The 14056-nt window shown below is 43.1% G+C and overlaps 1 protein-coding gene across 1 annotated transcript; it reads left to right on the plus strand.

The window, feature by feature from the left end:
- Positions 1-4387: 4387 nt before the first annotated feature.
- On the plus strand, positions 4388-13973 carry LOC106586762 (growth hormone-regulated TBC protein 1-A). Its single transcript, XM_014174368.2, has 8 exons — positions 4388-5577; positions 6012-6157; positions 6330-6494; positions 6745-6869; positions 8554-8650; positions 12238-12410; positions 12542-12727; positions 12997-13973. The coding sequence occupies exons 1-8, from the start codon at positions 5459-5461 to the stop codon at positions 13099-13101; spliced, it is 1116 nt and encodes a 371-aa protein (XP_014029843.1). The 5' UTR covers positions 4388-5458; the 3' UTR covers positions 13102-13973.
- The last annotated feature ends 83 nt before the right edge of the window (positions 13974-14056 follow it).

The following is a 14056-nucleotide window of genomic DNA, read 5'->3' on the forward strand; positions in this document are numbered from 1 at the left end:
AGCCATCTGCAAGATTTAATTGCCATACCTTTTGCCTCATCCCTCTCAACCATGCAATTTTTCAATTCCTCATCAATCCAAGGGGATTTAACAGTTTTTACAGTTATTGTCTTAATGGGTGTGTGCTTATTAGTAACTGGAATAAGCAATTTCATGAATGTGTCAAGTGCAGCGTCTGGATGCTCCTCCTTAACGATATCATAACCGCCATCGATAAAAGACAGTACTGTGCCGCCATCTTCATCGGCCTGGCCAAGGCTTTCGACTCTGTCAATCACCGTATTCTTATCGGTAGACTCCACAGCCTTGGTTTCTCTAATGACTGTCTCGCCTGGTTCACTAACTACCTCTCAGATAGAGTTCGGTGTGTCAAATCGGAGGGCCTGTTGTCCGGACCTCTGGCAGTCTCTATGGGGGTACCACAGCGTTCAATTCTCGGGCTGACTCTTTTCTCTGTATACATCAATGATGTCGCTCTTGTTGTAGGGGATTCTTTGATCCACCTCTACGCAGACGACACCATTCTGTATACATCTGGCCCTTCTTTGGACACTGTGTTAACAAACCTCCAAACGAGCTTCAACGCCATACAACACTCCTTCCGTGGCCTCCAACTGCTCTTAAATGCTAGTAAAACGAAGCGCATGCTCAACCGATCGCTGCCTGCACCTGCCCGCCCGTCCAGCATCACTACTCTGGACGGTTCTGACTTAGAATATGTGGACAACTACAAATACCTAGGTGTCTGGTAAGACTGTAAACTCTCCTTCCAGACTCACATCAAACATCTCCAATCCAAAGTTAAATCTAGAATTGGCTTCCTATTTCGCAACAAAGCATCTTTCACTCATGCTACCAAACATACCCTCGTAAAACTGACCATCCTACCGATCCTCAACTTCGGCGAAGTCATTTACAAAATAGCCTCCAATACCCTACTCAATAAATTGGATGCAGTCTATCACAGTGCCATCCGTTTTGTATCCAAAGCCCCATATACTACCCACCACTGCGACCTGTACGCACTCGTTGGCTGGCCCTCGCTTCATACTCGTCGCCAAACCCACTGGCTCCAGGTCATCTACAAGACCCTGCTAGGTAAAGTTCCCCTTATCTCAGCTCGCTGGTCACCAAAGCAGCACCACCTGTAGCATGCGCTCCAGCAGGTCTATGGTCACCCCCAAAGCCAATTCCTCCTTCGGCCGCCTCTCCTTCCAGTTCTCTGCTGCCAATGACTGGAATGAACTACAAAAATCTCTAAAACTGGAAACACTTATCTCCCTCATTAGCTTTAAGCACCAGCTGTCAGAGCAGCTCACAGATTACTGCACCTGTACATAGCCCATCTATAATTTAGCCCAAACAACTACCTCTTCCCCTACTGTATTTATTTATTTTGCTCCTTTGCACCCCATTATTTATATTTCTATTTTGCACTTTCTTCCACTGCAAATCTACTATTCCAGTGTTTTACTTGCTATATTGTATTTACTTCGCCACCATGGCCTTTTTTGCCTTTACCTCCCTTATCTCACCTCATTTGCTCACTTTGTATATAGACTTATTTTTCTACAACATTATTGACTGTATGTTTGTTTTACTCTGTGTGTAACTCTGTGTTGTTGTATGTGTCAAACTGCTTTGCTTTATCTTGGCCAGGTCGCAATTGTAAATGAGAACTTGTTCTCAACTTGCCTACCTGGTTAAATAAAGGTTAACCTCTACAGGATCGGTGGGTCCCCCGCGGACAGTTGAGCTAACGTAGGCTAATGAGTTTGTAAGTAACAAGAACATTTCCCAGGACATAGACATACAGTTGAAGTGGGAAGTTTACATACACTTAGGTTGGAGTCATTAAAACTCGTTCTTCAACCACTCTACAAATTTCTTGTTAACAAATTATAGTTTTGGCAAGTCGGTTAGGGCATCTACTTTGTGGATGACACAAGTAATTTTTCCAACAATTGTTTACAGACAGATTATTTTACTTATAATTCACTGTATCACAATTCCAGTGGGTCAGAAGTTTACATACACTAAGTTGACTGTGCCTTTAAACAGCTTGGAAAATTCCAGAAAATGATGTCATGGCTTTAGAAGCTTCTCATAGGCTAATTTACATAATTTGAGTCAATTGGAGGCGTACCTGTGGATGTATTTCAAGGTCTACCTTCAAACTCAGTGCCTCTTTGCTTGTCATCATGGGAAAATCAAAAGAAATCAGCCAAGACCACAGAAAACAAATGGTAGACCTCCACAAGTCTGGTTCATCCTTGGGAGCAATTTCCAAATGCCTGAAGGTACCACGTTCATCTGTACAAACAATAGTACGCAAGTATAAACACCATGGAACCACGCAGCCGTCATACCGCTCAGGAAGGAGACGCGTTCTGTGTCCTAGAGATGAACGTACTTCGGTGCGAAAAGTGCAAATCAATCCCAGAATAACTGCAAAGGATCTTGTGAAGATGCTGGAGGAAACAGGTACAAACTATCTATATCCACTGTAAAACGAGTCCTATATCGACATAACCTGAAAGGCCGTTCAGCAAGGAAGAAGCCTCTGCTCCAAAACCTTTGTCCCCATGTTTACAACTGCACATGGGGACAAAGATCGTACTTTTTGGAGAAACAAAAATACAACTGTTTGGCCATAATGACCATCGTTATGTTTGGAGGAAAAAGGGGGAGGCTTGCAAGCCGAAGAACACCATCCCAACTGTGAAGCATGAGGGTGGCAGCATCATGTTGTGGGGGTGCTTTGCTGCAGGAGGGACTGGTGCACTTCACAAAATAGATGGCATCATGAGCAAGGGAAATTATGTGGATATATTGAAGCAACATCTCAAGACATCAGTCAGGAAGTTAAAGCTTGGTCGCAAATGGGTCTTCCAAATGGACAATGACCCCAAGCATACTTCCAAAGTTGTGGCAAAATGGCTTAAGGACAACAAAGTCAATGTATTGGAGTGGCCATCACAAAGCCCTGACCTCAATCCTATAGAAAATTTGTGGGCAGAACTGAAAAAGTGTGCGCAAGCAAGGAGGCCTACAAACCTGACTCAGTTACACCAGCTCTGTCAGGAAGAATGAGCCAAAATTCACCCAACTTATTGTGGGAAGCTTCTGGAAGGCTACCCAAAACGTTTGACCCAAGTTAAACAATTTAAAGGCATTGCTACCAAACACTAATTGAGTGTATGTAAATGTATGACCCACGGGAATGTGATGAAAGAAATAAAAGCTGAAATAAATAATTCTCTATTTTGACATTTCACATTCTTAAAATAAAGTGGTGATCCTAACTGACCTAAGACAGAGAATTTTTACTAGGATTAAATGTCAGGAATTGTGAAAAACTGAGTTTCAATGTATTTGGCTAAGGTACATGTAAACTTCCGACTTCAACCTTATCTGATTTTGGCAGAAAGCTTAAATTTGTATTAATCTAACTGCACTGTCCAATTTACAGTAGCTATTAGTGAAATAATACCATGCTATTGTTTGATGAGAGTGCAGTTATGAACTTTAAAAGTTATTAAGAAACCAATTAGGCTCATTTGGGAAGTCTTGATCCAAAAGTTTGAACAGAAATGCAATGGTTCATTGGATCAGTCTAAAACTTTGCACATACACTGCTTGCGCCTGGGCTGGAATAATACATTATGGCCTTTCTCTTGCATTTCAAAGATGATGGTACATCATGTATTATCATTTACCAGATCTAATGTGTTATATTCTCCTACATTCGTTTCACATTTCCACAAACTTCAAAGTGTTTCCTTTCAAATGAAATGTGTAATTAAATTAAATGAAGTATTTCGCTGCACTTGCAATTTACATTTGACATTTTAGTCATTTAGCAGACGCTCTTATCCAGAGGGACTTACAGTAGTGAATGCATACATTTCATACATTTGTTTTTGTACTGTCTCCCGTGGGAATCGAATAACATCTGCTAACCATGTGTATGTGACCAATAAAATTTGATGAATATGCATATCCTTGCTTCAGGTCCTGAGCTACAGGCAGTTAGATTTGGGTATGTCATTTTAGGCAAAAATTGAAGAAAAAAAAGTATTTGACTCTAGTGACAAAATTATGGAAATTAGAAGGGGGCGAGAATTTCGGCAGGCAAGAAAATGGTCTTGCCTAAATCACCCCCTTCTAATTTCCTTAATTTTGTCAGTAGAGTCAATTACTTTCTGTGGCACACAGAGTTAAATACTTCCTATAGAACAAACTTCATGTCAGGATAGGCAACCGAAATGAATAATTAATGTATGTGTGTTATATTAAATATAGAGGGAGGTAAATGTAGGCAAGCAATAAACATTTCAGAACAACTACTAGTCGAATAAGACATGGGAGAGATTACGAATTTTGGCAAATAGATTTATTTATAGACTAATACACTTGAAACAAATAGCCAAACCGAAAACTGCAGATATTACTAGTGCTTCCCCCGTGATCAAACCGCCGTAAAATAAAAAAAAAACATGAAACGCAGCCTAGTGTGATCATTGACAGCTGCCTTGAAGGACACACAAATTGCTTTCTGCTTCTAAGATCAGTGGCTAAACTGACAACGGCGTGAAGAGCAGAAATCTCAACTAGCAAGCAAGTCGCAGCAATGAAGAATTGAGTGTGTGCTAGTTCACGCGAAGGGGGGGAATTCTGGCAGGGGGAGATTTTCGGTACGACACCGGTCTCTCATGCAGCCTCACGGTCTGATGAGGGTGGGAGATCCGAGGATCTGAACCCGAGGTAGAAGCCACCGGAGAGGGAGACAGAACCGAGCACAAAGACGCAGGTACCTCCGGATCCGATCTTGAATGTGAAGCCCCCAAGGAAGAAGGCGCCGGAACCTCTGGATCCAGGATGGCAAAGCTGTTTCTGGTCTGTGTCAGATCCGGGTTCAACATCTCCATGGACACCCCCGTTGGCAAAGGACACTCTCTTCGACTTCCACGGCGAGTGACGTACATCCATGGCTGGTTGGTTGGGTCGAACGGCTCCGTTTTCCAGGGAAGGGGGAGACCCCGTCGGGGATGGAACCCTGCAGAGCACCGGCCAGTCGGCTGTAGAGAGCAGACACGGTGGCGAACCCTCCACCGCGCTCGGCAACTGGGTTGGAAGAAAAATAAAAACTAGGCAGGCGTGCGTTCCCCAGTAGCGTGTGTATGTTTGCTACTTGCTTGTTAGGAGTAGCCACTTCGCTCCTGTAGTCCTCAACAAGCAAGCAGTTGCTACATTGAAAGTCTGCGCGGTCCACATTGACCCGGAACAAAGCAAAGTAAACACGGTTCCCGCAGCGCTAGAAACGTTCAATAGTGGCCTGCATTTGATACCTCCGAGCCAGATACCGCAGTGTCTCTCCCCCTATGCGGACTGAAAGTTACATTGATTTCTAATGTAACTGCGCACTATTAAAGTTGGTGGATCAGACAATCTACTAATGGGGTGCGTTTTCACATGTTACGGTCAATTTGGAGGAGTTCACGCTATGGAGAGTGAAACGAACGGAAACATCTCTTCCCAGCTTCACCTGAACAACAGCATTAACGCGAATGACAGGTAACGCTTATATTTCCGTGTGTCTTGTAAATGTTTTAATAACAGCCTATGTATGATGAACGTTTTAATGATCAAAACAATAAATGACATATTTATCTTTTAAGGATGTTTGAACTCTCGGGATTTTTCCTCGTTTGGCTTGTTTTTTTCTCTAATCAGCTTGTCTCTCGGGTTGTAATTTCACACGGGTTGATTCAACAGCATGTTATCTGATCCTATAGCTAGCTAGCTACCTGTCACATAAATCCTTACCAACCACCTAGTCTGGGTTATTGTTGCTAAGGCTTGGCCAATGTCAGGTCATCTGACTCACTGTGCTATTACAGGCTGTGATCAATACAGTCTGCTGGGTCTAAAATGTGGGTCATATAGATGTGAATGATCCATAGTTATTTATGTGTGTGTCTCTTCCCGGACTGACCCTGTCTCTATAGGGTTGACACCTATGGGTTTGAGAAGCCTGAGGGTTATGAATCCTATGAGGAGATGATGGCTCAATATGTAGCTGTTCTCACCAGGCAGTCTGCCAAGTGGTCCAAACTCCTGCAGGGGAAAGTCAACGTGGAAAATAACCTGAAGGGTGAGAGAGAGAGACACACACACACACACCGAGTGAGTGAGTGGGAGAAACACACGTTTACATTTTAGTTAGCAGACACTCTTATCCAGCACAACTTACAGTAGTGAGTGCATACATTTAAAAATAAAAAATAAACATTTTTGGGCTTTAGTCATGGTTTCGGTTCCCTTAGTGAAGCGGTACGTGCGTAAGGGTGTGCCCAACGAGCACCGAGCCCAGATCTGGATGGCAGCCAGCGGGGCCCAGGAGCACCTGGAGAAGAACCCAGGGTACTACCACTCTCTGCTGGGCACCGAGCAGCACCACGACGCCAAGCTGGAGGAGACAGTCCGCATAGGTAGTGTAACTATATTCACATGATTGTAATCACCTCGACTTAACTCAGCTCACCTGCCGTGGATGCATCTGGAACATGTTCATTAGGGCACGCAATATAAAATGTTTTATAGTGTTTTGCAACAGAAAACAGAAATTAGTGCTTTTGAGGTCCCTGTTACTGTCAATTTTCTTCAGTTTTGTTCCCTGATGATCAAGACCCTAATGATTTCTTTATGATTGGTTGATGGTTGAGTGTCCTGTGTTGATAGACATGCACAGGACATTCCCCGAAAACGTGCAGTTCCGGAAGAGCTCTGAGCCCTGTCTGCAGAAGGCCCTGTACAATGTGCTGCTGGCGTACGGACACCACAACCAGGTTGTGGGATACTGCCAGGTACTGGGCCTTATATCAAATTTTATTGGTCACATACACGTGTTTAGCAGATGTTATTGTGGGTGTAGTGAAATGCATGTTTTTCTAGCTCCGACAATGCAGTAATATCTAACAAGTCATGTCTAACAATTACACAACTTACACCCAATACATTTACATTTACGTCATTTAGCAGACGCTCTTATCCAGAGCGACTTACAAATTGGTGCATTCACCTTATGATAACCAGTGGATCAACCACTTTACAATAGTACATCTATATCTTTTTGGGGGGGAGGTGGGTTAGAAGGATTACTTTATCCTATCCCAGGTATTCCTTAAAGAGGTGGGGTTTCAGGTGTCTCCGGAAGGTGGTGATTGACTCCGCTGTCCTGGCGTCGTGAGGGAGCTTGTTCCACCATTGGGGTGCCAGAGCAGCGAACAGTTTTGACTGGGCTGAGCGGGAACTGTGCTTCCGCAGAGGTAGGGGGGCCAGCAGGCCAGAGGTGGATGAACGCAGTGCCCTTGTTTGGGTGTAGGGACTGATCAGAGCCTGAAGGTACGGAGTTGCCGTTCCCCTCACAGCTCCGTAGCCAAGTACCATGGTCTTGTAGCAGATGCGAGCTTCAACTGGAAGCCAGTGGAGTGTGCGGAGGAGCGGGGTGACGTGAGAGAACTTGGGAAGGTTGAACACCAGACGGGCTGCGGCGTTCTGGATGAGTTGTAGGGGTTTAATGGCACAGGCAGGGAGCCCAGCCAACAGCGAGTTGCAGTAATCCAGACGGGAGATGAGAAGTGCCTGGATTAGGACCTGCGCCGCTTCATGTGTAAGGCAGGGTCGTACTCTACGAATGTTGTAGAGCATGAACCTACAGGATTGGGTCACCGCCTTGATGTTAGCGGAGAACGACAGGGTGTTGTCCAGGGTCACGCCAAGGCTCTTAGCACTCTGGGAGGAGGACACAATGGAGTTGTCAACCGTGTGGGCGAGATCATGGAACGGGCAGTCCTTCCCCGGGAGGAAGAGCAGCTCCGTCTTGCCGAGGTTCAGCTTGAAATGGTGATCCGTCATCCACACTGATATGTCATCCACAATACACACAAATCTAGTAAAGGACTAGAATTAAGAATATTTAAATATTTGGATGAGCGATGGCAGAGCGGCATAGACTAAGATACAGTATATGAGATGGGTAATGCAAAATATGTAGACATCATTAAAGTGACTAGTGTTCCGTTTATTAAAGTGGCCAGTGATTTCAAGTCTATGTATATAGGCAGCAGACTATGTGCTAGTGATGGCAACACTATACTATAAACCAGGGTTCTCCAACCCTGTTCCTGGAGAGCTACCCTCCTGTAGGTTTTAACACTAACCCCAGTTGTAACTAACCTAATTCAGCTTATCAACCAGCAAATTATTAGAATCAGGTGCACTCGATTAGGGTTGGAGTGAAAACCTACAGGACGGTAACTTTCCAGGAAAATGGTTGGAGAGCCCGCTCCTGGTATAAATAATCTGTTAACTGAGTGGATTTCACTTGTCTCCTGTGTCTGACTTACCTTGTGTGTATTGTACGTCTACTGTCGCCTCTTCTGTTTACCTGTTCTGTCCCCAGCCATAACCGCTTATATCTCACCTGTTCTCTGTTGTGTGCATACCGTGTGTGTGAAGGGAGTTATAGTTTCTCTCTCTCTATTCTAGGGTATGAATTTCATTGCAGGCTACCTCATCATCATCACTAAGGATGAAGAGAAGTCCTTCTGGCTGATGGATGCTTTATTGGGAAGAATACTCCCCGGTTAGTACCACACACTCCTGTTGTGTCTGTCTGCTCGTCTGTGTTTGTATGCCTGTGTGAATGCGTGGTTGTGTGAGGATGTGTGTGGTGAGGTGTGCATGTACAGAGCCTTCAGAAAGTATTCATACCCCTTGACTTATTCCACATTTTGTTGTTACAGCCTGAATTCAAAATGGATTAAATATTATTTTTTCTTCTCACCAATCTACACACAATACCCTATAATGACAAAGTGAAAACATGTATTTAGACATTTTTGCTAATTTAGTCACAATAAAATACAGAAATATCAAATGTACATCAGTATTCACACCCCTGAGTCAATACTTTGTAGAAGCACCTTTGGTGACAATTACAGCTTTGAGTCATCTTTGGTATGTCTGTATCAGATTTGAGTCATCTTGGGTATGTCTGCATCAGCTTTGAGTCATCTTGGGTATGTCTATCAGATTTGAGTCATCTGGATTTGGGAAAAAATTGTATTCAAGTCTGGGCTTTGGCTGGGCCACACAAGGACTTTCTCACTCTTGTTCTGAAGCCATTCCAACGTTGCTTTAGCTGTATGCTTAAGATCTTTGTCCTGTTGGAGCATACATCTTCGCCCCCAGTCTAAAGTCGTTTGCACTCTGAAGCAGGTTCTCATCAGGGATTTGCCTGTATTTGGCTCCATTCATTGTTCCCTCTATCCTTACCAGTCTCCCTGTCGCTGAAAAGCATCCTTATATCATGATGCTGCCACCACCATGCTTCACGGTAGGGATGGTGTTAGATGGGTGATGAGCTGTGTATGGTTTTCTCCAGACATAGCACTTTGCATTCAGGCCAAAGAGTTAAATTTTTATCTCAGACAACAGAATCTTGTGTCTTATGATCTGTCTTTCACGTGCCTTTTTACAAACTCCAGGTGTGCTGTCATGTGCCTTGTTCTCAGGAGTGGCTTCCGTCTGGTCACTCTCCCATAAAGCCCAGATTGGTTAAGTGCTGTAGAGACTGTTGTCCTTCTGGCAGGTTCTCCCATCTCCCAGTACCCATCTACCAATAGGGGCCCTTCTTTGCAAGCCATTGGAAAACCTCCCTGCTCTTTGTGGTTAAATCTGGGTTTGAAATTCACTGCTTGACTGAGGGACCTTACAGATAATTGTATGTGTGGGGTACAGAAATTAGGTATTGTAGTCGTTCAAAAATCTGGTTAACACTATTATAGTCCATGCGACTTCTTCTTAAGCAAATTTTTACTCCTGAACTTATTTAGGCTTGCCATAAAAGGAGTTTTGAATACTTATTGACTTAAGATATTTCAGCTTTAATTTTTTTAAATTAATTTTTAAACATTTCAAAATTCATAATTCTACTTTGACATTATGGGGGTATTGTGTGTAGGCCAGTGACACAAAAATCACAAAATGTTACATTCAGCCTGTAACACAACAAAATGTGGAACAAGTCAAAAGGTGTAACTACTTCCAGAAGCCACTGTACATACTGTAGTTGTAGACCTATTTGTTTGTGGAAGGCTCTATTGCTGTGTGCTTCTTTGCAATAGCACCATGATCACGTGGCTTGTGGTAAGACACTGTTTGTTGTTGGTTTGTCAGGCTCCCATTACAAGATTAATAACCACAGGATGTTTCTCAGGATATATACCATTTATGTACCCCTCATAGCCTGGTTCGTCTCTAGGTTTCTTCCTAGGTTTTGGCCTTTCTAGGGAGTTTTTCCTAGCCACCGTGCTTCTACACCTGCATTGCTTGCTGTTTGGGATTTTAGGCTGGGTTTCTGTATAGCACTTTGAGATATCAGCTGATGTAAGAAGGGCTATATAAATGAATTTGAATGTACCACACACACACCTTTACACTCATCATATGCTGCTGCTACTGTTTTTATTTTACTCTTATCTATCCTGATGCCTAGTCATTTTACCCTGCCTTCATGTACATATCTACCTCAAATACCTTATACTCCTGCACATTGATCTGGTACTTCCTGTATACAGCTCCATTCTTGTGTATTTTATTCCTCATTTTAATATATTTATTTTTATTATATTGATTTAACTCTATCGTTGGGAAGGGCTATATAGTGTACACCCATTGTATTCAGCGCATGTGACAAATAAAATGAGATTTTACACACACGCACACAACCTCATCTCACACACACAGAACTGAATGAACCTCTATGGGACCCCTTCCCGTTCTCATCCCGGTAACGGGATTGCTTGACAAGATAGCATGGTGCGAAATTCAAAACAGCAAAAATCTAATAATTTCAATTTCTCAAACAATCAACTATTTTACACCATTTTGAAAGATAAAAATCTCCTTAATCCAATCACATTGTCCGATTTCAAAGAGGCTTTACGGCGAAAGCATAAAGTTAGATTATGTTAGGACAGTACATAGACAAAAAATTACACACAGCCATTTTCAATGCAAGGACAGGCGTCACCAAAAGCAGAAAACCAGCTAAAATTATGCACTAACCTCTGACAATCTTCATCAGATGACACTCCTAGGACATTGTTAGACAATACATGCATTTTTTGTTCTATCAAGTTCATATTTATATCCAAAAACAGCATTTTACATTGGCGCGTGACGTTCAGAAAATGTATTTCCCCCAAAACTGCCGGTGGATCAGCACTACAATTTACAAAAATACTCGTCATAAATGTAGATAAAATATTAAACTGTTATTCAAAGAATTATAGATTAACATCTCCTGAATGCAACCGCATTGACAGATTTCAAAATAACTTGCGCAATACAGATGGCTGCCATTTTGGAGTCATCTAAATGCATAAATAGCATTAGAAATATTCATTTACCTTTTAATAATCTTCATCAGAAGCCACTTCCAGGAATCCCAGGTCCACAACAAAACTTGTTTTGTTCGATTAAAGTTCATCATTTATGTCCAAATAACTCCATGTTGTTTGCGCGTTCAGTAAGCTACTCAAAATGTAGGATGCGCGAGGAAAATGTCACAATGAAAAGTCAACAAATAAAATCTATTTACGTTCGTTCAAACATGTCAAACGTTGTATAGCATCAATCTTTAGGGCCTTTATAACGTGAAACTTCAGTAATATTCCAACCGGACTCATGCATTGTCTTGAAAAACGTTTTGGAACAGAGCTACCTCTCGTGCGAATGTGCGCCAATGAACTGACATCCTTCCCTGGGTCACCAACTTCCCAGCCTTCTCATTCAGTCTCTGTTCATCATAGACGCCTCAAACAACTTTCTAAAGACTGTTGACATCTAGTGGAAGCCTTAGGAAGTGCAAAATGAATCCTTAGTCACTGTGTGTTCGATTGGCAATGACTTGAAAAACCTACAGGCACCAGATTTTTCATTTCCTGGTTGTATTTTTCTCAGGTTTTTGCCTGCCATATGAGTTCTGTTATACTCACAGACACCATTCAAACAGTTTTAGAAATCTATCCAAATCTACTAATAATATGCATATTCTAGTTTCTGGGCCAGAGTAGTAACCTGTTTAAATTAGGTACGTTTTTCATCCGGCCGTGAAAATACTGCCCCCTAGCCCAGACAGGTTAACCTGAGCTGTCCATGTTGTAGACTACTACAGCCCGGCCATGCTGGGGTTGAAGACGGACCAGGAGGTGTTGGGGGAGCTGGTAAGGGTCAAAGCCCCAGCCGTGTGGCAGGCCATGGTCCAACACAACGTCATGTGGACCTTGGTGGTCTCCCAATGGTTCATCTGCCTCTACATCGATGTCCTGCCTGTAGAGGTGAGGGGCAGTGGGGTCTGGGGGGGTTCCGTGTGCTTGTTGACACAGGGCCCAGACTGAAATACTGTCATCACCACCCTCTGTAAGATAATGATTCTCTTTGTCTTTCTCACATCTCTCGTCTTCCCTAGACAGTTCTGCGGATCTGGGATTGCCTGTTTTACGAGGGTTCTAAGATCCTATTCCGCGTGGCCTTGACTCTGATTCGCCACCACCAGGCTGAGATCCTGCAGGCCCGCTCCATGGTTGAGGTGTGTGAGCGCTTCAAACTGATCACCCAGGGAGCCTTTACATACGACTGCCACACCTTCATGCAGGTAAGGTACTCCAAAAGAGAGAAGTAACCTTAGGCACAGATCTAGGGTCTGTGATCAGTGTATATTGGTAACTTAATCTGTCCAACAAACAGTTTACTAACTCCTTTCTCTTCTTCCTGATATTGATAGGAAGTCCTCCTTTCTCTTCTACCTGATATTGATAGGAAATCCTCCTTTCTCTTCTTCCTGATATTGATAGGAAGTCCTCCTTTCTCTTCTAACTGATATTGATAGGAAATCCTCCTTTCTCTTCTTCCTGATATTGACAGGAAATCTTCAGGGAACCAGGAAGTCTCTCCATGGCAACCATAACTAAGCTGCGGGAGACGTACAGAGAGCGTATCGTGGCAGAGGAGACCAGACTCTGCCCCTGACCACCACTCCACTACCAATAACCTCCCTAAAGCAATCGCCTTGCGGTTCACCTGGCCGTGTTCCATGTCATTTTTGTTGCCCTGACGCTAAACAGATTATTAGATCTCACAATCCCTGGGGAAATGTGTAATATCTCAGGAACCATATGATATGAGGTGCTAAAATGGTCTGAGCGATTGTAGTACCCCATCTAACTCAAGATGATTTATTTTTTTCTCAGGTAGCGATTCTTTGCATTGTAAAAAGCTAACTGTAATTTTCCTGTGGTAGGATCTTGGGAACAATGGGTTGTGGTTTGTCAAAGTGGAGTTTTTTTGTAAATATTTTAACCTTTATTTAGTCCATTAAGAACAAATTCTTATTTTATAATGACAGCCTACCGCGGAACAGTGGGTTAACTGCCTTGTTCAAGGGCAGAATGACAGATTTTTACCTTGTCAGCTTAGGGATTCGATCCAGCAACCTTTCGGTTACTGTCCCAATGCTCTAACCACTAGGCCGCCCCAATACGTAAGCATAGGCTTGTTGAGTTGAAGATAATGAGGTGTCAACTCTGAAATGAAGTCACGGGCTGTAGTCCACTCCTCCACGAAGTGTACCATCATTCACTCCCACCCAGGAATCGTCTGGGAAATAAATTCCAGCCTATACTTACACCATCCAAATGCTTTAAATCCATGAACAAGTGCATACTTAGGCCCAAATCTTAACTTGATCTGTGCATGTATGTTTCTGCGCTAATCTTCCATTGCACATGCATGAATTCATGCATTCAATCATACCTCTATAGATTTTGACTTTAGGGTATACGGTTTTGGAATTAGACCTTTTTACTGTTTTGCCACAATAAAGGACTGCTCTCTCATAATTACCTTTGTCGATTTAATCAATGTATTGCTTTGTTCCAAGGCCTGTAGCCATGGAAGTCAACATAGGGGGGACCAAATCTGCTGC

This window comes from Salmo salar, chromosome ssa25 (genome assembly GCF_905237065.1).
Source record: "Salmo salar chromosome ssa25, Ssal_v3.1, whole genome shotgun sequence".
Classification (NCBI taxonomy): domain Eukaryota; kingdom Metazoa; phylum Chordata; class Actinopteri; order Salmoniformes; family Salmonidae; genus Salmo; species Salmo salar.

Coding starts and splice junctions, on each gene's coding strand:
- LOC106586762 (XM_014174368.2), top strand. CDS start 5,459: ATGGGGTGCGTTTTCACATGTTACGGTCAATTTGGAGGAGTTCACGCT. Junction 5,578..6,011: donor AGCATTAACGCGAATGACAG/GTAACGCTTATA, acceptor CTGTCTCTATAG/GGTTGACACCTATGGGTTTG. Junction 12,728..12,996: donor ACTGCCACACCTTCATGCAG/GTAAGGTACTCC, acceptor TGATATTGACAG/GAAATCTTCAGGGAACCAGG.